General features: G+C 39.7%; 1 protein-coding gene across 3 annotated transcripts in view; it reads left to right on the forward strand.

The window, feature by feature from the left end:
- AKT3 (AKT serine/threonine kinase 3) overlaps positions 1 to 26,720 on the forward strand; it is a 268,842-nt gene that overhangs the window by 121,501 nt on the left and 120,621 nt on the right. For all 3 annotated transcript variants that reach the window (XM_067555260.1, XM_067555262.1, XM_067555261.1), the window contains exon 3: positions 9,101 to 9,226. In XM_067555260.1, the coding sequence (XP_067411361.1) occupies positions 9,101 to 9,226 (126 nt within the window). The remainder of the gene's footprint in view (positions 1 to 9,100; positions 9,227 to 26,720) is intronic.

The following is a 26,720-nucleotide window of genomic DNA, read 5'->3' on the forward strand; positions in this document are numbered from 1 at the left end:
AAATCTTATTCTCTGTCTTCATAGGAAAAAGAAAGATGTCAGTCTTAAATATAGTATGCTCATCTTTTTTAAGATTACTGATCTAACAAAACAAACTGATAAGAGCATTTGATGTCTTCTTTTTTAGTCATTGGAAGCAGCATTTCCGTCTTCTTGGTATAGTGGTAGAAGATAATTTGGGACCATTATTTCAGTTGGAGTTTAATTGAGAATTCAGGTGTGATTACCTCCTACCAAGTAGTGCTTTCTACACCTGTGTCCTGGCAGAGGTCAGCAGTCTTGCAAATAGTGAGTCGTCTTCTTTCTGTTAGCTTGGATTGGCATTTCTTTTCTTCTCATGGGATTTATTCAATGTTCTGTGTTCTGTACTGCCAGAAAGATCGTGATTGTTCAAACTGGTCTTCCATCTAATTGCTGGTGCAGTCATATCTGTGGGCAGAATTTTGCACTAAAACTTCGTAGCAGAGCAAGCATATAATCATGGAATATATGAGAACAGACAGAGGAAGTGGAGAGTAAACTAGGCTTATTACTGAATTGGAATGATGGAACTAAATGTTTAGCATCATTCTTGCGTATTGTAAGGAAAGTTTTAAAGGGGTTATTTAGATAAAGGGATTCTGAACGAAAGTTTATTTCTGGATAAGATAAAGTTAGCATTACAAAAATATGTCACTAGTATTTCATTTATTTGGCATCTTTTAATTATAATTATATGTAAATTTGCTCATCTCAAGAGAAACAAGATAGACAATCAGGCTGATCTAGATATTAAAGTTATTGCCAATAAAGACTAGGTTGCTCTAGGCAGTAATACGTTATACTTTATTATCAAGAATTTCCAATAATAAAAACAGTGTATTTTAAAATAGATATTTCAAGGTATATTTCCTCAAGACTGTCAGCAGGGACGTTGATTCAAAGACCTGCTTTGTCATCTCAGATGAGTTGAAAGATGTGTACCTACACTCCTATATTGATAATTAGTCACAAATTGTGCTGGGTAACTGATACTTTAATATAAGGTGAAGGATTGAATTTAGCTTAGGGGTGTACATTATGTGTAAAATCAGACAAGGGGATGCTATGTAAACTTGGGTAGTTTATTCATTTCTCCAGCAGAATGATGATTGCTAAAGAATAGGGCAACTTTAAAAATGTCATTCACAGATATTCAAAAGCCTTATTAAGTCTAATCACAATTCTGGAAAAAGGTATAATAAGTATTTAGCTAATATTAGGGCATTTGGTTCAATTCAGCCACATGTGCAAAGTTTGAAATTTTTCTGCATCATTTGGTGAATACATTAATTCAATAGCAAACATGTCTATTCAACTCACCAGTGACTTAGGTGACTGCTTTTTTAACATAATCCATAGACTGCCATTTGTTCACTTGTGATATTTTTCAAATATTTTCAAACGTTGAAGAGATTCACAGATAATGAAATTGGTTTACTAGTGCTTGATGAAGCAAAAAGAACCAAAAGCCAGAGTGTGCTGAATTTTGTGTTCAACAAATACTATTCAATCAGTTCTAATAAGTTTATCTAAATAACTGAATACTGAAATGTATAATGTAATGTTCAGAATTTCATAGTGATGGAAGAAAATTTATTGGGAGACCCCACATCAGAACCATGTCTTGTAGTAACTATCATAAATACATCACAATAGTACTAGAAACTGTAAAACTGCTTTGACAAGCAGCTACATAACTTACAAATTTGGGTCTTGATCCTGTAAACACTGTATGTAAGCGAGTAACTTAACACATGTGAATAGTTCCATTGAACTTGGTTGGGCTACATATTATCCGAAGTGTTCAAGAGTGAAGGGGGAATAAGAGTAATGTTGATATTATTAAGATTTTCTTCCTGATAGCACAAACTGGACATAGAAAAGGTCAGGATGTCTCTAACTCTTCATGATTGTGGCTTGAATTTTTAAAACCATGTGCATAATCTTGTGCATGGTCAGGTTGAGCCTGTATTATTGAACATGTGCATGCAAATCCTTGACCTGCAATGGTACATCAGTAATTTTGTGTGAGTACTCTCAGTTCACATTTAAGAAAAAATAAAAACTGCCCAGACCTGCTAAGTTAGAAACTGATATTGCATATGAATAGGGCAATCTCCCACTTTTCTTGCTGAATATTTATACTTAATAATTTCCCATATTTTTTAAAAAAAAGTTATTGAGAGCTTAATGCAACTGGAAGGAAAGAGTTGAAAGATGACTAGAATCCATAATAGTACTCAATTTAGGGGCGATCAGACAGAGATTCAGTCCAGTAGTTTAAAATGGGCAGGATATTGGTTTAGAATTAGCAAAAATGTCAGTAAGGGAATTCATCGTATATGGTACTTAATTAAAGGGTATTTTGCCTTTTTGTTACAAGTTTTCTGAGAACAAAAGTCAATCAAAATACTAACTAGAACACCAAGTATATAAGGCCACAGGAATTGCCATATTGGATCAGACTCAGTTAGGCTTGAAAGGATTAGATTTTTATTTGTAAATGTTGATTTCACCACACAAACAGATGAAAAAATATGTCCACAGATGATGATTGAAAATTACAGATAGGTAAAGTAAAGAAAAGACTACTTGGTGACTTACTAGGATTTGACTTAAGGATATTTACTTTGTATATTTTGACGTGTGATGTTGACTGACTGTGTTTTAATGGTTATAAATGTTTAACTTTTTGAATCTCCGCATCCACTGTCATAAATATTTATTTGTGGTGGTGGTGTACTGTGTTGGTCCCAGGATATGAGAAAGACAAGATAGGCTAGGTAATATTTTTTTTGGACTAACTTCCTTTGGTGAAAGGTACAAACTTTCGAGCTATACAGAGTTCTTCTTCAGCTCTGGGGACAGCCTGCTTCCTTCCCCACTCCATTCTTGTCTACTGTTACGTTGGTTTCTTCTTTTCGGGGTGTTCCCCTCCAGTAAAATGGCGCCATGGGGCTTTGTGAATACCTTTATATACTTTATGCATCTTTAGGCACAATGGTCCTGCAGTCTGTGGTGCCTTGCACCATCCTCCTCAATGAGGAGTGCTTGTGAGACACCCACAGTGAAATGCACATAGAAACCATTACTTGAAGAAAGAACTTGAGGTTCTTCAAAATATGTGGTCCCTATTCGTATACCACTACCCATCCTCTTTCCCCTCTGCTTCGGATCCTTTCCTAAGATGACTTGCATTAGAGAAGGAACTGGAGAGGCGTTTGGTCCGTGCTGTCCCTTAGGCTCTTGATTCAAAGCAAGAGGAGATGCAGGGTGCAGACCCATGGACACTGCTAATGGAAAATCTTTTGGTCTCAGGCATTCAAAGTGCATTCTCACCCACAGTGGTATGCACACAGGGACCACACATCTCAAAGAACTCCAGGTACTGTAAGGTAAATAGCCTTTATTTATTGTTTTTAAGACTGTTCCACTGGCATGGCAATCTACAAAAGCGCTTGGTAAATTTACCAGTTTCTACTACCTGGAGGATTAATCTTTCTAGCTATAGCTAAAATGGGGCAAGAGGCTTAAGAAAACCAGGCAAGGCAAAGGTTTAAAGTAATGACTGTGTGGAGTAAAGAACCATTTGGCTCCAGTCTTACTCTGGCTGGTGATTGGGCCGTGGAATGCCCTGGGGAAGGAGGGGCCTATCCCTGCTTACACTCCACATTTTATTTCAAAGAGATCTGGTACCCTGCAGATCCTATATAATCTCCTACCTGTTAAACTGGGTTGGTGGCATTCTAGCTAAAGGTATGTACAAAAGATGAGGGTGTGGGGACCGATTAGCAAGATACAGGAACAGTGACCCTGGTAAGAAGCCCAGCGCTCCTACTCACCTCCAGCTTCTGGGAAGTATGCTGCGACTTCAACTAGAGTGCTGTTACTGGATTTTCCTTGGATCTTTTGAATTAGCCTGTTACTAGTAGTTTGGTCCCATCTATCCCTTAATTTTGATCTCTGTCCAGGTCGTGTTGGAAGGATGATTTCTGCCTTCTCTTCTCTTTAGAGCCTTCTGGTTGCTGCAAGGGGAGGAAGGTCTCTCACAAGGTTCTTGACAGTTTCTGTTTGTAAGGTTCTGAACAGCAATAGTAAAACTGATCAGTTTTGTTCATTACATTGTGATGCTACTTTGTTAAGCTGGGAGGAACATTAGGTACATCGGAACTGTCTAGTCTCAGAAAGACAACATTGACTCAGTTTACATTCAATTCTCATTTATCTTCATTCCCAGGCTAGAAACATCTTATAGTTTAACGGTTGCAGAAATTGATGGCATATATCCTGTCTACACTTAAGGAAAACTTGCCACTGGTGAATAGACAGTTGAATATTTCAAGTCTTCAATATAAATGTTCTCAAAATGTCATTTAGTATTAGGAGTGGCTTCTTGAAAACATCCATTTTATGTAAATATGGGCTGCCTTAGTATATAAAAGACAAAGGATAGGATCCAAACATTTACTGACAAAATTTGACTTTCCTTAAAGTGAGTGTGTGTATGTGTGTCTCTCTCTCTCTCTCTCTCTCTCTCACTCTCACTCTCACTCTCACTCTCTCACACACACACACACACACACACACTCTCTCTCTCTCTCTCTCTCTCTCTCTCTCTCTCTCTTGAGGATTGAGGCAAGTCTTTGTATTATACTGAAACATTGCTATAATTTTCCATTATATTGAACAGCATACACTTGATGCTGAAGGAAGATATACTTTTTATTTATTTTAATCTCAATTTTTGTACAGTTGCTTCAGATTACAGTGCAAATTCCATCACAAAAAAGTAAATATTTAATAAAACCATTTATAATTTAATAAGTGTCATCATAGGTAAAAAGTCAATTCTTGTGCTTCTTATGATATGTTAGGTAACACTGCCCTCAGAGGGCCAAGGTAAGTAAATTCAATTTTAAAACGAAAAGCAATATTTTTGATGTCTTGCTTGACCTGGCAACTCTTATGGACTTGCTTCATTTTAATAACTTGTATATTAATATGGTTTAGCCTTGGTTTCTTTTAAACAATTTTTGTTCACCCCATTTTCCTAGTTTTTGCTGTAATGATACATTCAATTATTTTTGTCCGTCCACTTGTTTATCTGCACCTGAGAGAGACTGTAAACTATTTTAAAGCACTCCTTCCTTTTTAAAAAAATAGTGCAACCCTCCTCTACTCCCTCCACCCCCCTCCGGTGCCAAACAAATTAAAAACAAAAAAATCCCAAACAATCCCCCACAATGTTTTTTCTTTGAAGACCATTTTGTTAAATTCATAAGGCAATATCGGAAGCAGATTTTTGGTGTTCTTTGCTTGCTGTGTTTTTGTTGTTTTTGTTTTTTTTTTTTTTTTTAAATCTCACTTGTGTCTGTGTGGCAGCTGTTGCTCCTTTCTGGGAACAAATTATTGAACTCAAAGACTTCCGTTGCATGTCAGCTCCATATCTTAAAAATGTTTTCCTGACATCTCCAGAAGCCCTTTTCATATTCAGAAGTATCAGACTTTGCGAAATAAAATAGGTTAAATTATCTGTTGCAAAGATGATCAATTTGTCTTAATTATTGTGATTCTTCAGCAATAAAATTAGTTGGGTAGTTTTGAATTAGTAATTCTCAAAAGGAGTGCTGAATTCCCTTTTTTTAAGATTAGAAATGGATGTTAATAATAAAAAGAACCATAAAATATTAGGTGAAGTCTGTGTTTGAAAACATAGTTAGAGACCTGAGGTGAATTTAAAAATATAACTGACTTTAAGAGATTGATTTTATGTGAACATAAGCAAACTGACAACTCTTGTCTGGTTCCACAGAAATCTCCTCCCTCTAAAGCCCTTCTTCAGCAAAGTGTCAAAATTACAAGCATTACATCACCACAACAAACTCCTTAGCAGAAAATACTCTGAAGGGAGGCTACTATTGCTATCTGCTTGCACAAGAAATGGCCTTATAAAAATTAACCCTTTCACTGGTGTTGCACTCAATACACTGGGTAGTGATAACAACCAAAGAACGTCAGGTGCAGAGCAATTCAGAATTTCGTTGTCACGACCTTGTGGGCAAATCTGTGCAGCAACTGGACACTGGCGGCTGGCCTGAGCTAGCTGAATTAGGTTTGCGGGACTTGGACTGTGAGACTGTATATTGCTATATATTCCCATGAAAAGGAAGGGTCCCAGAGCTCGGGCTCAAGCCTAAGCCCAAATGTCTACACACCAGTCTTTTGTTCCAGTGTAGATGTATTCAGTATGAACATATTTCTTGTGTAGGTACCTCATTTTCTTTTGTCTTTGTCAAAGATCAGACTTTTATTTTCATGAGTCAGAATTTTTGTTGCCGTCTTGATTTCCAATTTTGGGGAACACCCTGGGAAATATTGTTAGAGCAGCAAAGAAGCTGAAGATGACTCCTACGTTACAAAATAATTTTCTTTGTATATTAAAGTGCCATTATTCTGTAATAGCTTTAAATACTTTGACCAGAGTTAAAAAGATGCATGAATAACTTGGTTTACTTTAGTGCAATGTGTGAAATTAGAGACCTCTTCCTAGTCTGGTAAGCAGATTCTAAGAGAACATGTTTTTCAATTTAGAAGGGTGTAAATTTAAGCAAAATAATAATTTAGCTTAAATTAACCCAGCAGGAAGCTGGGTACAAACTGAATAATTCTCTATAGCAAAACTACTGCTATTTTAACTACCTCAAAGACTACACTTCATTAAATTGTCAGGCCATCTTTTCTGCTGGTTAGTCCATGAGGACTTCTCTTTTTTCACAAAATCCCTTACTCTAATCTTATCACTTGAATATACGAACTTTTAAATGCAAGTCTTCTGTGTTTCTTTTATGTTTAAGGTACTTGGTAAACATATGTTCCATTTTGAAAAGTATATTCTTACTATGACTTCAAATTTAGTGTCAGGTCCTCCTTTAGAAATGTAATAGACTTTAAATGATGTTTACATATGCACATATTTTTATTGCTGAAAAATAAAACTTAAAGTTGGAATGCTGTTAAGTTACCTGGAACATCTGAGAGAGATGGCCTCTTTTGCAAATATCCTGCAATATGTGGTGTATGAGTGTTTCTCATGATGAGAATTTAGGTTTCATGTGAACACTGATGTCTTTTAAGAAACATAGATTGAAAACCGTTTTTAATCTTAAAACAATTGGATTATGCAGAAGGGAGCATGATTATTTGTATAAGAGAGCATTTTGTAAATTAAGTGGAGGAAAATGAGTGCACCTGGATAGGTATTAAGCTATTTCAGCAATGAAGTGAAATGTTAACCGGTACATTATTTATTTATTTTATTCTTCAGATTTCTGAAGTGCAAATGTAGGTGTTCATCCATTTCTCTGGGCATGTTAGCTATACATTTAAAATGACAAAATAACCAAAGATTGCCCATAAATATATTCACTCATGTTCAATAGCATTTATCCAGGCCAGTTTTGTTATAGCAGTATTGATCATTCCAAGAGAAGGCACACCTTTCAATTTATCTGTGTGCAAAAATAAAATTAATTTCTTCTTGTGGGAGAAACAGCATCCTAAAAAACCAAATCTGGGTTTGATTCATCAATAGGAACCGTGTAATGTATTTTAAAGGAAGACTTCCATGGTGCATGAGATCTGAGAAGCTGTGCTGTGTTGTATATTGCTTTTGGATGACATGCGTCTGACTGTTGTGGCATAATGGGGATGAAACTTAAGGCAAAACTATGCTGTTTGGCACTAGTATATATAAGTAACATGGAAACTGATTTCAGTGTATTCATGAAACCCTTTAAAGACCGAGATGTAGAAGTGTTGCAGGAGTTTTTGTTCATAGCAGATAACACATCGTCACTGCTTGATTGCTACAGCAGATTTGTGAATTATTTGGATGAAGACATTGTCTATTTATTCCTAAAATAGCGTTGTATAAATCAACTAGATAAAAATATTTTTCCAAAATTCATCACAAAAAGTTTTGAAACCAGTCACTTTTCTGGTTTCAAAGTTTTTGATTCATACTATTTTGATTTATTGGATAAGATAGGTTTTCCATATTTTAATTTTGTAATCCATGTACAATAGCTTGTATTAATATCTTTTCAGAAAATAGAAGTCCATTCCCCCACACCTTCTGCTTGGCATGCTAGTTTCACTATTTTCTTACTCATCCTTCAGTGAAGGAGCAGGCCACCATTTCAATAGTCAGTGAAGATCTTGAAATTGCATTATGAACAAATTGATGTGCTGCTTGTTGATAGATTGTCTCCTTAAATATCACAACTGTATGTGTTAAATTTTGCTCAGTTTTCTGGCTGTATCAAGTGCACATTTAGTTAGTTAACAGGGAGATCTTGAGATTGATTTACATTCTTTGTGGGAAATGTTGCAGCACACATCAGTGGAAGAACGTGAAATTATGATTTAGTGGTTGAAGGCTTGTGATTTACAGCACTTCTAGTAACCAGTGAATCTGTCTAGTTCATTTGAAACTGCATTTGATTATATTTTCAAAGCATGGCTTACATTTAAAAGCAATTTTTAACACCTCTTTGATCTCAGTAAGGTTTTACAGTTTGTCACTTTTTCTCTGTTGGTGTATTTTAACTGGACAATTTTCTAAGCCTTTGTTTTATTCTTATTCTTATACTGGATTTTGCATTGGATTTTTGCATGGCAGATAAGTTTGGGAAGCTAATTTGTAATCAACAATGCTTGCAAAGAGAGCAGGTCCATTTTTATCTTCTTGACCCTGGATTTTACCATAATGTAGTAAACAGCATACCATTTATGATTCATTTCACTTTAGTAACAGTGTCTAGGATGTCAGTGTTATTAAAATAATGTATGTGATCTATGTGTAAGATTTTGTTTTGCCCACAATTGTGTATTGTTGAATGAATCTCTGGAGGCATAAGCTGCAGTGATTTATAAAAGTGTGAAATTTTTCTCTTGTAAATGAAAAAGATTGTCTAAGCAAATTTTGTCATGGTTAAAATTGGGTACTGAAACTGCACTGTGACGTTTCATATCAAAGTCTTTCTTTTCTTTAGTATTAATGTATATTTTTCTTACATAGGAGAATATATCAAAAATTGGCGGCCAAGATACTTCCTGTTGAAGACAGATGGTTCTTTCATAGGGTATAAGGAGAAGCCCCAAGATGTGGATCTACCATATCCCCTCAACAACTTTTCAGTGGCGAGTGAGTCTCTCTTCAGCATTCATTATACCTACAGTATTTAAATCACTATAAATCTCTTTAATTCTTTACACATGATTATACTGTGAAATATATTTACTATATCCAAATATTTTAGGTCCCATGATTGTGTGTATGTGTGTGTATAGAGAGATCCATTATCATTCAATTTACAATGTTAACTCTTAGCATATTGATAAATATCTACTACATTATACACTATATGTGTAATTTAGAAATTCACTGTCAATCCTAAGAGTTTGATGCTGTCACTCAAGATTTTTCAACTGTGGTTGAAGTCAGACTCTAAACAACACCTTACACTAATACCAATACCACTAAAGTTTTACCAGATATTAGGTTTTGCAGCTTTTCAAATGAAAGTTTCTTCATTATCTGTAACCTTAACTAACAAGCAAATTAGACAAGTGACTATTATAAGGCAAAAATTTGTGGAAAAACTTTACGTATACAAAGACTCTCCCACTCTTTTCCCTTTCCCAATAATATCTATAAAATCACTTAAAAACGCAAAGTAATTAGAAAATTATCCAGACTATCAAATGGCACAAAATCAAGCTAAAGGATTAGCCTCTTTGATAATCAGGTAATCAGCTCTCCACACTGGGTAATCAGTAACTCCAAGCAATCAAACAATTTACATGTATTAGCAAAGCTCTGAAGTATGCATCCGGTGGATAAAATGGAGCCATCTTGATTTCCAGTTTTTTATAGAACTTGTTTAAAAGGCAACTTTTTAAATTCAGTTTATCCCCTGAAAGGGGGATAGTAGGGAATGTGTTTCTAAATGAAGATGCATGGTCTATGTTGTTTGCCACAGAAAAGAAAGTACTTGAGGGACTAAACTGGGCAAAAAACTGAACCCTGGTCTACACTTACCTGGAGATTTGGCGGCAGTCGACAAGAGTTACACAAGCTGCACAGAGTAGCTTGCATAACTCTCATCAACTGGTGTGCTTCCCTTCTGCCCACCGTCTTCACTGCACTGCGCCGACAGGAACTGCGTTCCCATGGACGCAGGGCTACTCTACTTGGGCTTGGTCTACACTTACCTCGGCGATTCGGCGGCAGTCGACGGGAGTTAGCAAAGTACACAAGGAACTTGCGTAACTCCCGTCAACTTCTGTGCTTCTCTCTGCATGCCATCTTCACTGCAATGTGCTGATAGGAACTGCGTTCCCGTCAACACAGCGCTATGTCACTTGAGGAGGTAGTTTTAGTACGTTGACTTCTGGATCAACTGAGCGGCTCTTCACTAACCGCTCAGTCAATCCAGATAAGTCGATCTGACGGTGGCAACTTTGCCGCCGTCAGTGTAGACATAGCCTTGAGGGGGTGGTTTTACGCAGTTGACTTCCTGATCGATTGAGCCGGTCTACACTGACTGCTCAATCGATCCAGAAAGATTGATCTGGTGGTGGCGGCCGTCAGTATAGACATACCCTGAATAAAGAAATTGTGTGGACAAAGGCTGGGATTTTCAAAGGAGGCTAAGGGAGTTAGACAGCTATATTCTTAAAGTTAGCTTGAAAAGTAATACGAGAACTAAGCTTTGTAATTCTTACAGATACACAAATTAAAGTTCTGACAGAATTTTCAAAGGAGAATGAGGGAGTTAGACAATCAAATCCTATTAGGCTTTTTTTAAAAACTTCCTTCATATTCTACAACCATGGTGAAAAAGTATTCTGAACCTTTAAGAGACAGCCAGGAACCCACAACCAAAATAGCTAGGCCTGTTTGAACAGAAATAGGAAGCTGAGCAGGAGTGAGGGGACTTAAAAGCCATTCAGATTGCAAGGGGGGGTGGTGTCTCTCCTGTTCCAGAAGAGTAGCCTCACCAGACTCAAGGGCTTTGTTTTTTTGACTTTCATTTGGGATCTCTGAACCAGGATACTGAGGTTAGGGTCTTTGAGCTATTATTCCAAGTGCTCCTTCCATGAGTGTTTATTAAAGGAAACGTACTTACTTTGATTTATTTGTTTTGGCTCTTCATTGCATTGATCTGTGAATGTACACTTATTGACACCCAGATAGGGAAAATAAGGTAAGATGCATCTGCAGTGGAGCACTTGGTCACAACAGGGCATTTAAAGATGGCCCACACTGTTATACTCTTACAGATCCACAAATTATAAAGTTCAATTGTCGTAATACTTGTCAAGCTATACTGTTGGTAAAGAAGACTGGTCTAGTATGATACAATACACAGCATGTTTGTTAATTCATGCTAATACAGGGAATCTATATAGATTATTATATATCATATAGTATCTGTAGTTCAGGTAGGGAAGGGGTTGAGCAATCTTGTGGCCAAGTTTCAGAATGAATGGTGATGGGGACAGTAGAAGGGTCAGAGTGTAACATTTCATTGACACATTAAAGAGAGGGTTAAGAAGTTATATGTTGTAGAAAAATGCCTCTTGATATTTTATTTGAAAACTTAGGGAATCAGCTGCTTGTAGAGAGTTTGCTTCATGTTAGAGCAATGTGCAAAATAAACTTGCTACTACTCTTTTTTGTCTTGTGCCTTCCACAATTAAAAGACAAGAAGACATTTAAGTTCTCCATAGTAGGATGGATTCATTTGGCCATATCAGAAGCTTAAAGAGCAAGGTCATTAGTTCCACCTTTTAATCTCCAGGCCCATACCCTTAGTGCTATCGTAACTTCATAGGCTAAATGTTCTTACGATCTGTGAGGGTAAATGTATGAAGTTGCAACAGAGCCCTTGTGGCCTACCTTCACCATATTCTAAAAATTGGACATCCTATCTTCCACAGCTGCTGCCTTCAGATGGAGGGTGCTCCAGGCAGTAGTTCCTTGGTGAGGAGAAATTCATAGTTAGTAAATAGTTCCATTTTGATACTGGCTGTTTCTGCATCCCAGTTTCTCAAGTTCAGCATACTTAATACTTGCATTAAAATCATATCAACATAAAAAAGGTCATACTGGATCTGACTGATGGTCCAACTAGCCCAGTATCCTGTCTTCTGACAGTGGCCAATGCCAGATGCGTCAGAGGGAATGAACAGAATAGGGCAATCATCAACTGTCTTCCAGTCCCAGCATCTGGCACTCATGTTTAGGGACACCCAGAGCATGGGTTTGCATCCCTGGACATTTTGGCTAATAACCATTGATGGACCTATCCTCCATGAACTTATCTAATGCTTTTTTGAACCCAGTTATACTTTTGGCCTGCAGAGCATCCCCTGGCAACCAGTTCCACAGGTTGACTGTGCCTTCTGTGAAGAAGTACTTCCTTATGTTTGTTTTAAATCTGCTGCCTATTAATTTCATTGGGTGACCCCTTGTTCTTGTGTTATGTGAAGGGGTAAACAACACTTCCTTATTCTCTTTCTCTGCACTATTCATGATTTTATAGACCTCTTATATCCCCCCTTAGTTGTCTCTTTTCCAAGCTGAAGCGTCCCACTCTTTTTAATCTCTCCTCATAAAGAAGCTGTTCCATACCCTTAAATCATTTTTGTTGCCCTTCTCTATACCTTTTTTATCTGTAGACCTTGATACGATGGAAAATAGGAAAATTTGCTTCTTGTTTACCAAAAATTTTCCTTTCTTCGAATATCATGGTCGACAGATCCAACCCATTCAGGGCCTAGGATCTGTTGACTAATTAAATTAGTTTGAACTCCTACATGCTTTGCAGGGGGGTTTTAGTATCTTTTAGATACATATTTTATAGCTCCTATAATGTGTAATAATTAGTTCTGGTCAATGTTATTTTTCTGGCTATGGAAATCGTCTCAAACTGTTGGGCTGTTCAGATTGGAGTGGCTTCCCTTTCCTGCCAAGGATGGACAGAACTTGTGCCTCCCTTGTGCAATGTAGGCTGAAGACCTTTAATCTTGGATCTGTGGACCGTGATACTTGAAGAGAGGACATTTTTGTAAACAAGATTAGAGAGCAATAATTTGGATAATCTTAACATAAATTATTGTTAATAAGAGTGTCTGTGGAAATAGAAGAAGAAATGTTTTTGCCTAATAAAGAATCTGGTAATACGTTTTAGGAAAAGAATATATGTAAAATTCAGGGAAATTTCTTAGGGTATGTCTACACTGACGGCGGCAAAGTTGGACCCGTCAGATCAACCTATCTGGATTGACTGAGTGGTCAGTGAAGACCCACTCAGTCGATCCAGAAGTCGATGCAGTAAAACCACCCCCTCAAGTGGCGCAGTGCAGTGAAGACGCCGCGCAGAAGGGAAGCACAGTAGTCGACGGGTGTTATGCAAGCTGCTTTGCATAGTTTGCATAACTCCTGTCGACTGTCACCGAATCACCTGGTAAGTGTACACCAGGGCTTAGTGTTTGAGAAACTTGAATCCTCAGCCATTGGTCTGTGCTTAAATAAAAATAGAACTTAGATGAAAGATGTTTAGAGCCCTGCAAATCCATGGATATCCACTGTATATCCACAGATATCTGCATCCATTATGCAGATATCCGTGGACCATTTTTGCAGATCACAGATGGATGCAGATCCAAATTTTATATCTAAAGCCATGCAAACCTGTAGATATCCACTTTATATTCGTGGATCATCTTTTGCAGATCGTGTGCGGTTACCAGTTTTATATCTTTTCTTATATCTTCCAAAGTTCAGTTACTTTGCTTCAAGAGACTTACTGTTTTTTCCCTTCCTCTGGGCTTCCCATCCTCCTGTATGCAAATGGAACTTCCATTGTTTTGATTTCACTATGCTTAATTTACATAGGAGACAAATAAATAGCTGCCTTCTTGCCTATCTGGGAGGGAACCTGTTTCTCCCTGTTTAAAGACTTTAAAGTGTAATGTCATTAAGTATCTTTATTTCCTCCTATAGTGCTAATCTGTACATTTCAACATGATATTAATCACCAGTGTGTCATTTGCTTTCAAAAAAGACCTCACTGTATATACTTTTACAATACAGCAATATTGTATAAAATCAATTGTTTCAATTGCTTATCATTTGAGATTCAGCCCCCTCCCCTCGTCTTTATAGGACCAATAAACCTTTGCAATATATTCTTCCAAAAGTAAACGTAGACCAAGCTTCTCTCTCCTCCTGGCTGTAGAGACCATGCTGTCTCCTCCCCCACTTGTTTGCTTGTTAGCTTTGTTTACCTGATATGTAAAACAGGATCTTCATTGTCTCTGACTGATGACTGGGCTGGTCAGAAAAGCAAATTAAACATTCCTTTATCTAGGGCAGACCTCCTACCAATTCCCCGTAATGTATTTGGATTAAAAATACTTTAATAATAATTCCAGTGTGCATCCATAATTTTTAATACACAGTGCATCCGTACATTACGCAAGAATATTAATGATCAGTTAGTTACTGGTTTTCAAATGATACCTCACAAAGTATATTTTGTACAAAGATTATTAGAATAGTGTGTAGAGTGTGAATACGAGGCTGATTTAGGGTCATACCCTCCTTTTAAGACTTCAGTAAGTGGTGGAGAAAAGATTACTTCTGTTGAATTCTGAGTTGTGAATGATAGTTACTTTTACTGACTTAGACAAAACAGACAGATACAAAGACGAAGAAGAGAGAGGATAGTAAAGGTGAAGGATGTATGTTTTTTTGTTGACATTCTCAGAATACAAAGCGGCTGATGGTCATGGAAAGATACTCTGGGCTGGTAGCTCAGACACAAAAACTGTTGCTTTGGTCCCTGGCTGTCTTTCCCTGCCTTGAATGTCATCTGAGTGGTCTGGTCAGGGTCCTCTCCATCATTGGTCCTCCCTGCTGGGCAGAGCTGGATGGGCTCTCTCATCTTGTAACAATGCTGCGTGGTACATTTTATCTCACGATAAGGTAAAAAGCTGAGAAAAAGAGAGGATAGGAAGAAGATGAGGGACAGAAAGGAATACAGGAAGGAGAGGAAGACAGAGCAGGATCTTTAATGTAATCAGGCTTTGGGTCCTCATTGGTGCAGTGGTGATGGCCTGGCATTTCAATTTGTTGAATTTCAGGACTCATGAAAGAAGGACAGTATCTGGAGTGAAGTAGAGTCCTGACTGCCTTTCCCTCAGGAGTCTGTTCCCCATTTGTCCCCCCTCCCTGAAATATTCCTTTTTTAAGGACCCCAAAAGTGGGACATGAATAGAATAGCCTGCCCCATTATTATTATTATTCTGTTCACCAGTTAGGCCTAATTTTTGACACACCAGTTTTATTTGCACTGTTGTAGCAGTGTTGGTCCCAGGATGTCGGAGAGACAGAGTGAGGTTATATCTTTTACTGGATCAGTGTCTGTTGAAGAGACAAGTTTTCCGATTCCATTTTCCTCATGTTTACCAGGCATGATTTCAACACAGATCTTTGGCTGTATCAGTAGACCTTGTTTTTGGACTAATTCAGTGTCTGTGTTTTATACCTTTTGCTATCAGCATTTGCTATTTTTGGTGATTAGAAGAATTTATAAACTCTCATTGACTTTCCAACAGCTGAGCTCACAATTAGTTTAGACCTGCTGGGCCTTAGTTACTACACTAGGTCCAGTTCCCTGGTTAACTGGAATTAGAAGCAGGATTATCTGAGGCCATCTCCTCAGGTTGGGGCTCATAATGAGATAGACCATCTTCTTGTCTCCATGCCGTCAATCATCATATGAAGGGAAGCCAGTAGCATCACAGCATCAGTGTTGCAACCTGGTTAAAGGTTTGGATGGGGTTCAGGCTGAGGACAGCCTTCCCCTGGTTGATATGGATTACGTAAGGATGATTGCACTGCACTGGATGAGTTTTTGACAGAAAGTTTTCTGGATGTGTTAAATTAATAAAGTTCTGGCCTAGGTAAACCATCTTCCTGGTGTATTATCTTTTATTGTGGTGTCTGGAACAAGAAGCCCATGCCTTATGCTGTTTCATCCCCTTGAAGCAAGGTTTCACATCCTTTTCTGAGCTCTGAAATCTTGTCAGTCCTCTATTTGGCTCAAATACTCTTTTATCAGGCTTGACTTGTTTAGCCTAACTAAAAGAAGGCTGCAGGGAGATGTGATTATTCTCTCTAAATACATCAGAGGGATAAATACCAGGGAGGGAAAGGAATTACTTAATTTAAGTGCCAGTGTGGACACAAGAACAAATTAATGTAAACTGGCCATCAACAAGTTTAGGTTTGAAATTAGATGAAAGTTTCTAACTGTCAGAGGAACAGCCTTCCAAGGGGAGCAGTGAGGGGGGCGGGGGGGGCGGAAGGGAACCTAACTGGCTTCAAGACTGAGCTTAATAAGTTTATGGAGTTTATGATGAATTATAGAATATTAGAGTTGGAAGGGACCTCAGAGGTCATCTAGTCCAACCCCCTGCTCAAAGCAGGACTAACCTCAGCTATATCATCCCAGCCAGGGCTTTGTCAAGCTTCAGCTTAAAAACCTCTAAAGATGGAGATTCCACCACCTCCCTAGGTAACCCATTCCAGTGCTTCACCACCCTCCTAGTGAAAAACTTTTTCCTAATGTCCAACCTAGACCTCCCCAGCTGCAACTTGAGACCATTGCTCTTTGTTCTGTCATCTGCCACCACCGAGAAGAGCCTAGCCCCGTCCTCCCTGGAACCCCCTTTCAGGTAGTTCAAGGCTGCTATCAAATCCCCCCTCATTCTTCTCTTTTGCAGACTAAACAAGCCCAGTTTCCTTAGCCTCTCCTCATAAGTCCTGTGCTCCAGCCCCCTAATCATTTTTGTTGCCCTCCGCTGTACTCTCTCCAACATGTCTACATCCTTTTTGTAGTGGGGGGCCCAAAACTGGACACAATACTCTAAATGCGGCCTCACCAATGCCAAATAGAGCTGGCAATGCTCCTCCTAATGCAGCCCAATATGCTATTAACCTCCTTGACAACCAGGGCACACTGCTGACTCATATCCAGCTTCTTATCCACTGTAACCCCCAGGTCTCCCAACAATGGCATGTAGCCCATCTGCAACTGCTACCAGCAAATGGCTAGTGATGGGACACTAGATAGGGAGGGCTCTGTATTACTACAGAGAATTCTTTCCCAGGTGTCTGTCTGGTGGGTCTTGCCCACGTGCTAAGGGTTTAACTGATCGCCATATTTGGGGTCAGGAAGAAATTTCCCCCCGGGTCAGATTGACAGAGACCCTAGGAGGTTTTTGCCTTCTTCTGTAGCATGGGGTGTGGGTCACTTGCAGGTTTAAACTAGTATAAATGGTGGATTCTCTAACTTGAAGTCTTCAAACTATGATTTGAGGACTTCAGTAACTCAGCCTGATGTTAGGGATCTATTACAGGAGTGGGTGGGTGAGTTTCTGTGGCCTGCAGTGTGCAGGGAGTCAGATTAGCGTCTGTCTCCTAGAGCTGGGTGGTTGGCAGCCTACTTCTGAGGCTCTGCACTACGGCCTCCACTGTAATCCATCAGACTTCTGCTTAGCTGCTGTGGACTTTCACATTCCCTGGTCTCTCTTCCTGGCCTCCTTGTCCATGTGGAGTGCCACTCTAAGGTACTTCCTGAGCCCTTTATTTGAGAAGCAGGAAGCCTTATATCTGGTTTTCTATGTGTCACATGCTTACTCCTGATCAGGTGCATTGCAACTATTACTCCCAACTTTGAAGAACTGGGGCATGTATCAGACACACTGGAGCACCTGTATGTGCCTAAGGATCCATGCTATGTTCCATGGAAATATAGAGACCAGTCTATATCAATATCATATCAATTGTATATACATATAGGGAGAAGCCTTTATGAATTGCATTTACATACAAACTCCCCTGTAGTTATATGAAATTGATATCAGTCACATGTATCGAGTAATCCAAATATTCCATATTAACGGAATCTGCCACAGAAAGTTGTCAGTGAAACAGAGGCACAGAGAGGTCCAGTGAGCTACATACAATCACAGCGGAAGACGCCATCAAAGTCTTAAATGGAATCCAGATTGCCTGTATGCTATTCACATGTTCTAACAATAAACAAAGTGCAGCTACACCCTGGTGGGTTTGAAGATCAGTTCAGGTGTTAAGCCAAATGTCTCCAGATAGACCAACAACAAACCAGTCATGGAACAGAGAAAGACCCGACAACTGCACTCCTGCTAATCTAAAGGAGAAGCAGGGAGTAAAGTAGGATGGAAGAAATAAGACTTGTTATTTGAAGGGGGTGCGGGAAGGAATGGGGACATGAACTACTCAAAGGCTAACTACATAGGGGAAGAAAATTCCATATTTGGATCAAAGTTGCATATAAATCTCATAAAAATATATAGGGAGTAAAATCTCATATCCATGAGCGTTTATTGGAGCGGACTCCATATGCATCCATATGAAGGAAGAAAATACATAATGTTAAAAATAAATATGCATCATTCATATAAATCCCCGATAAGTATGTAGCAGAATGTATAGAATGCTGGTAAATATGGGCAGAAATTCATGCTATAATTAAAGCAGAGGGAGTAGGGGAAGGGCATTCTCCATGCCACATGTTAAACAACCCTGATCTCCTGAACTCTTGTGCCTGAGGATCTTCTCTCCAATAAGATCACAGTGCTTCCAAGAGTTTCCCTTTCACAGCCCTTGCTCCCTGTAGGCCCTGAAGACATAGTCAGGAAGTACATGAAAAATCCATCCTACCAGCTACATTGCCGGTGGGGGGATGTGGAGGGTATTTTAAAAAGTGTCTGAATGTCTGCAGGAGCGTTTCAAGTGGGGACTCCATGCTGCTCTTGGGGAAAAGCCCTCATGCCACCACACTGCAGCACTGCTCCCCAGGAAAAAAAGGGAGGTGCAGAAGCATTAAAAAAAAAAAAAAAAAAAAAAAGAGCTGAATTGTAGAGGGAAGGTTCACAAAAAGAAGACTGAGCTATGTAGTGATGGTGTGCCACCTCCATGTGACTAGGGGAAGGGAAAGAATCAGGGCATTGGATAACAAAGTGGGGGGAAAAGCTGGCTTTTGCAGCTATGGAGGCAGGAGAGTGCTGTGGAGCACCAACCTTCCTCATCCGTTCTAGTGCAGGCATTGGCTGGGGGAGGAGGGAAAGTGGGAGAGCATATTGGTAGTATCTGAAGAGAAAAAACTGCCACCCACCCTTGAGCAAGGGACCCAGGTGTTTATCTGAACTGTGACTGCTTGTTGCCAGGGAAGGATGGGGAGTGCACTTAAGTCAGTGGGCTGAGTGGAAGGGATCCAGGAACGTGTGTGAAATCATGGCGACATAAGGCAATGCCGCTCCCAGAATGGCGAGGAAGAGGACTGAGCACTGCAGTTCAGAATGGGAGGGAAGAAAAGTGAGGAAGATTTGGGCTGGGTGGCAGAGATTTGCCAGACCCCATCCAGAGCTTTTAGGAAGCACAGGGCAAAGCTGAAAAAGCTTTAGTCTTCACCCCATGAAAGTCTTTATGGGTAACACCTGTATCAGCTGGATCAGTCCCATTAATTTATTATTAATTATTTGTACAGATGATGGAAGGTATCCAGTGAGGACTTCCCTTACTAATGAGGAGGGTAAACACCACTCAGGAGGTTCACCACTGCCCCACAAAGGCATTCTGATTGTAAGGGCCAGTGTGTCCTAAACCAAACAGGCCTGTGTTTTCTTTAGAGCCAGGTTTAGAAGCCCCTGGATTATAGGACCTTTTCCCTCCATTAGTTCCCATTATCTGAGACCAAGGCCTACACAGAAAATTATACCAGTTTAATTAAAGGTGTGATCCCTCCTGTGACCCGTCCGTGCCCAGGGTAGCCAACTGATAATGCCAAGGTCAGGGCAGGCTGTAAAAGGAGAGCAGATTCTCCCCACGCTGGTGGGTGACACTGAGGCCAGGCTTCCCAACCAGCCACAAACTGCACTTCTGAATCCCCACAGAAGCCAGTACACAAACACATACAGCCCCCTTTATTGCATTTCAGCTCCGGGCTCCCAAATCAGCACTAGGTCCAGAAAAGAGACCAGTTACTTAAACTCTCTGCTCTTTGCCAAAAAGGTTCCCTCTGACCCCAAGGGGTCAGCCACAGCACCAGATCAATATAAGTTTGGATCTTACCTAAAATACCACGCTGGAAGCCAATCCTTTAGTACCTAAACTAAAGGTTTATTGTAAAAAGAAAGAAATAAACCATGAGAGAAATGTTAAAGGGTTAAAGTGAATCACAGATATACAAATGATTAAAAGTCCATATACATCAGGTTTCTGGAAGAAATGTGGAGTTGCAGGCTTGTATAGTTCCCTCTGGTTCACATCCAGTACCTGGATGGGTCTAGGTCCTTCGGTTCAGTTGCAAGATGAATTGATCCAGAGGTAGGTGTGTGTCTGCAGACTGGACAGGAGCAAAGACAAAATGGATTCTGTGGTTTGATCTTATAAACCCCCTCCCCCGGCCATGCGGCCTGTGGACTGTCACAAGACCCAAACTGGAGTCCGGAGTTACATGGGCCAATCCTGGTGCCTCTTCAGGTGTTCCTGGGGTCCATAGTCACATGGGCCGATCCTGATGACTCTTCAGGTGTGCTTGGGCCCCCTCCCATCTGTGAGTGCCTCAATGGGCCATTAAGCAGGCTATTGTCTTGCCGCCTCTCTGTCTGGGGTGTGTCCCAGCCAGCCGAAATTGACATACAGAAATATCAATACATCCATAACTTTCATTTTACATATAATACATGAACACAAGTATTCGTATCTTACTCAGCACGATACATTCTTTCTAACGGTACCTGACATGATGTACCTCACACGCATTATCATGATTCTGCCATACTGATGTCACACAATTACTAAATGCCCCTCCCACTCAAGCCAGCCTGCATGACACCTCCCTCCCACCTTTTTTAAAGAACTGATTTAAACTGCTTGAAAACCCTTTGTGAACACTCTAACTTGTATGTAAACCTGGTTTATGTTGGTTTAGCTTGCATTGGTAAATTTACAGGTGCGAGCTAAACTGATACAATCAGTCTTAAAACAATGGAACTAGTAGTGTTCATACAGGGGTTTTCATTGGTTTAACTAAAACCAGTTTAATAATGAATTTAGTTAAATCAATGCAACTCAATGTGTAGGCAAGGTCCTAAATTCCAATTTTATATGCGAGAAGGTGCCTGTTTTTGGAAAACCACTGCTTTCCAAACAAAACAAGGCACTCTGGCTGTCGCATATGATGGGGAACACACATCATGATATCAAAAAGCTTTACCAGCAAGCTGACAAGAAAAAAGAGGAGGAGAGAGAAGTGCCTGGCTAGCAAAGAGAGACTAGGAAGATGCTTTATTCACAGAATATTAGTGGCTTAACATTATTAACAGATCCAGTGTTGTGTAAACAAAAATGAAAGCTTATTGTAATGGTACTTTGTATAAACTACTGCACTCCTTGGCAGCCATAAGTACTACAAGGAACGCAGTGAGGAAAAATATAGGTAGCTCCTGCCAATTCAGTTTCGTGGACCCATTGATAAAAATTACCTTTCACACATGCAATGAATATGTGAATCATCACACAGCATGTTCATAACTAGATATCCTTGAAAATTGACTTGCTGCTTTCATCCTTTGTTTTATCTAGAGAGTAGTTGGGGAGAAATGTATTCCTTCACAGGAATCTTTGAGTTTTGGCCAAAAGTGAGAGTAACTGGAATTTACCTTCGATACCTTGAAAGATTGTGCTTGCAAGACATTCTTTACTGGAGCTGTCTTTTTCTTGTCTTTAAAAGAGATAGTTAAGGTGAAGATGCGTTCGAACAATGAGTTTGATACCTTATAATGACAGTTTTCCCTCTAAATAATGCAGAAGGATTAGGGATTTATTCTGAAAGGGCTTACCTACCTTATAAATAGAGAAGCAGTGTTGCTTTTCTTATACTTTAAACTTACAGTAGGTCAGAGTAGTTTTCATCATTTGTATGATTTTAAAATACTGAAAAGATGAGTCTGTCTTTTAAGGAAGGAGTAGAAAGGTTTTTTTTTTAAAGCAACAGGATTAATTTAGGTCTAAGGAAACTGATCATTAGACATGCTATTATGTGCTAGCAATTCCATAGGTAGGGTTGCAACCAAGTGTGAAGCCCAATTTTTCAAATCTCTCTAAAATGCACTTTCATAATTAGATCAGCTGTAAAATTGACATATCTGTTCAGAGACTGGGATAGCTTTGTGGTACAAATTTGGGATTGTTCTGTCAATAGATTTCTAAAATATGAGCCCACTCAAAATTACTTTTCTTAAAAAAAAAATTTTTTTGAGGGGGAAATATGATGGGCAAGGAAACATTAAACTGATATTTTTTGGAATGCTGCCATTGTGATCTAGTGGCAGCAAGAAGAAGTTCTGTCACATAAAAATAAAAAGATTTTAGTTTGCCTTTGGCTTTGCAAAGTGAACCACTGTGAGTGAACTGCTGTGAGTCAGCATAGCTCATAACGTTAGGAAATCCCTGATACGTTGTTTGCCTTTTATGTTGTGCCTGTGCAGCTGAAACAAGTGGAAAGCAAAATATGTCCAGTATGATGATTGCTTTCCATACCAGTTTTGCTATAAAGGCCACACTAAGGATCCTGATGGTGTGTATGAATAGGAGTACTAAATTGGACTTGTGATAGAGAGGTGCTGTGATGTTTCCATTCCCTATTGCCTTCTTTCAGAGGAAGATTTAAGGTCTGTGGGTATCTTGTATGGGAAATGGTCTCTTTATTGTGCAGTTTCTGGTTTTCATAAGTTTGTGATTTGTTGTTACTTGTAAAAACATTTCCCACCCAGGGATATATATATATATATATATATATATATAGTGACCTTAACTGAGCATTTTCTGGTTTGGGGTTTTGAAGTCCCATTTTCCAGAAAGGTATTTAGTGTTTGCAACTATCATGATTTTTTTTGTGAAAGACTCATGATATTTGGTGTTACCCCCAAAGCCCCAACCTCTGGAGTCATGTTTGAATACTTGAGAATATCAGCTTTTATTTATTTATTTATTTATTTTTTAAAAAAGGTAATTTTTAAGCCCTCTTGGTTGCTGAGTAAAGCTCAAAAACATGAGGCAAATGTGTAAAAAGAAGAACACATGAAAAAAGACTGTCAGATATTTTAATCGCCTCATTTTTTAGCACCTTTAACAATTTTGGGAGGTTTGACTCACAATTTTTTAATACTTGGGGTGGCAACGTAGTATTGACAGAGGAAAGCCGTTATTGGTATTTGTAGTATACAGCAGCAACCTTAGTCCAGTTTAATTAAATTTTTGTAAGTGAACATTCATTCATTGGGGGCATGTGTTTTGATTAGGCCTACTACTAAATACAGTACTCTGTCTGTAAGCTTTTACACCTAGAACTCAGAGACCAGCAACTTACACTGACTTGCACCTAAATAACAAGATGCTAAAACCTCCAGCTGTGTCACTGGTTGTCCAAGCTGGTAACATGGCCCTCAAAGACCTGCTTCAGCTCCAATCCCTCCCCAAATAAATGGTCTAAGCCTCGTGATCCAACTTCCAAGTCAACATCATCTTTGGCACCGACATCAAAGAAGGCTCTAGCACTGGATCTTCAAAACCCTTAGTGACTAAGGGTTCCCGTTGTCCACACCTTTGCAGGCTCAAGAATCCTTACTGGCACCAAAAAATATGGCAACAACATCTAAAGGCTCAAGTTCGCCACGTTCATAATACTAAGGGATGTGGCACCATTTATTGCTCACACCTCGTTGGCGTTGGACACTCCAGCATCGGAGCATTGCTTTTTCCACAAGAGACAAGTGAAGAAGAAACACATATCAAACTTGGATGAAACAATGCAACAGGAAGAAAAGACATTACTTCCTAAGAAGGCACTTTGACCCTCTAAGTACCTGGGCAACAGAAGAGAGCTCCATTCTCCTGTGCACATCCCATTTTTGTCTTTTGCATTGCCTAGACCAGGAGTCATCCACTACATTGAACCCTGGAGTTTCTGCTTTTGGCACCAAACCTCATCTTGGATTTGCAAGATCCATTTACAACCCCTTTGAAGAAAGAGTGGGGGGAACCTTTTCCATCTGCTCCTACTTTACCATCTCATCCCACTGACATTGCTTTGTCCTTGTAACCAAATAGATTCTCCACACAGCTCAGTACAATACATGTTGTGGACTGCACTATGGGACGCATTAAGGGCCATGTTTGATCTGCTTAGTTGAGACACTTGGGTCTATCATGGTTGGCACTAGTGTACTTGCCACTCTTGGATCCATGGACTTCACTTTCAGCATCACAGCCTCATCTTCTGGCACCACTGCCATAATATCCAATCCCACTGACACTATACTTGGCCCAGTTGGCATTGTACCTGGCCCCAGCAATAGCAAAGCTTGCTCCATTGGCCTTGGCTCTGCCTACCCTGCCATCTGTGCAATCAATGGTTCCACCTAAAACACTGGCACTACCAATACTCCCACCCTCATTGGCTCTCACTAGCTTTGCCACCACACTGACCATGTTGTAGAAACCCAAAGACCCACAATTCCCTATGCATTTGGGGATGTTCACACAGACTTTGATGGTGATGATGACAGTCCAGTGGATGACATTCCAAACTATGTCACCAGATGAGAGCATTGTCACTTCAGTGGTTCCCTCTGTTCCAGGACTTGTTGAATAGGATGGTGCTCCCACCCTAGCTGGGTGCTGCTGAGGCTCTAGCTGAAAATTGAGATCCTATATTTGGCATTCTTCAGTTGAAACCAAAGGATAGAATTTCTCTGTCTATCCACAGGAGCCTACTTGATCCTGAGAGAGAGAGATCTGGGTCCTTATCACCAACAGTCTCTTGCAGGGGCAATAGGATGCACCTGATTCCTACTCAGGACATTTTATACTTCACCCAGCAACTTAGTGCCAACTCCCTTTGGATATACCAGCTGTGGAGAAAATCAGAGATCCTGATGACATCTCAAGTAAACTGTGGACAAAGAGGGACATAGACCAAAATGAGAAATATCTATTGTTCTGCATATACAGTTCTTCCCTTTTGCCTTGTGATTGTTCTAGAACAGAGCCATGCCACTGAGATTGAAGCCATGCTCATTGCATCACAGTTATGCTGGGCTGGTCACGTGTTGAAGATGGATGATATCAGAATGCCGAAGCAGTTGTTGTTTGGTGAACTGAAAGTGGGTAACTGCACATGAGGTGATGAGAGGAAATCCTTCAAGGACTCGTTAAAGTATGAGTTGAAGCAGTGCAATATTGACGTTGACAACTGGGAGTCATCAGTAATAGATAGATCATGCTGGCAAGCAACATTCAATAATGGGGTTACTTAGTTCAAGATTAATTGCTATATGGATCTTCAGGCACAGAGGCTGAGTCGTAAACCACAGCAGATTCTGCAGGCACGCACTAATCCATTCCTTGATATCAAGCTACATGTGCGTTCATTGAAAAAAGCACTGCCATTTGCAGATTGGCATTTTTATCCACAATCGTACTCACAAGATATAATACCTTTATCAGCATCATCTTTGTTTACGGAGGGCGACAACAACAATAATCGATTGCACCAAGGATATTCACAAAATGCTGGATGTAGCAGAAGCACATCCTAAAAAAACAAAGGGTACATGTATTCTGTTACTTGGATGCTGCCTCCTAAAGGCCAGTTCACTTTATTCAATAGATCTAATGTGCTAGCTGTTTCACAAGCTAAGGCTGGAAATCAAGTAGGAGAAATCATGCCAGATCCTCTGTTAAAGATAACATTTAGAGGTGAGATACTGAACTTGACTGTAGGCTCAGCATTCCTGCCAGAGGAGCAATTTTTCCACACGCTACAATCTCTATATATTCTACACAATCAACCATACCAAAGGACAAGATTTTTCATGGGACTTGTTTGTGACACTCGTCACAGATTCCCCATAAAACCAATCTTTACAAGATTGGCTGGCACAAGTATACACCCCAGACATGGGCAGTCTACAGAGGCATGTGACTATCCCATCAGAGTTGTTACAGAAATTCTCCTTGTTGAAGTACAGAGTGAATACAGTAGTAGAGTACACATCAGTTCTCAGGTCCAAATAGTGGTGGTCCCAGCAGATGCATCCATGGTTGGCTAGGGAGCTCATTTTCAAGAGTAACAAACACAGGTTTGTTGAATTCACAAGAATCCTTTGAGTAGTGTCCTTATGGGTATTCCACTGTAGGTGTGTCTGTGCTCTCCATGCTGCTGATTGGAGATTTTCAGTAGCAGTCTGTACTGCCTTCTCATGAGCTGCTCCCCACCGACTACGAGGCCAGGGTGTGTGGTGCTCCTCAACTCCATCTCTAGCCAGGAACTGAGAAGGAACTAATAGCTGTCCGTTTACTGATCGTTATTTCTTTGAGAATTGCTAATTTAAGCTTCTCTGAAGCATTCTTTCTTTATTCGTTTGCATCTACTTTGGCCTTGCCTTAAGAAAAAAGTGGAAAAAAAGAAAAAACTACAAAGAACGGAGAGGGACTTTGTCCTCTACAACCCCTG

This window comes from Emydura macquarii, unplaced genomic scaffold (assembly GCF_026122565.2).
Source record: "Emydura macquarii macquarii isolate MOO-44397 ecotype Brisbane River unplaced genomic scaffold, CSIRO-AGI_Emac_v2 contig_1597, whole genome shotgun sequence".
In the NCBI taxonomy this organism is placed as follows: domain Eukaryota; kingdom Metazoa; phylum Chordata; order Testudines; family Chelidae; genus Emydura; species Emydura macquarii.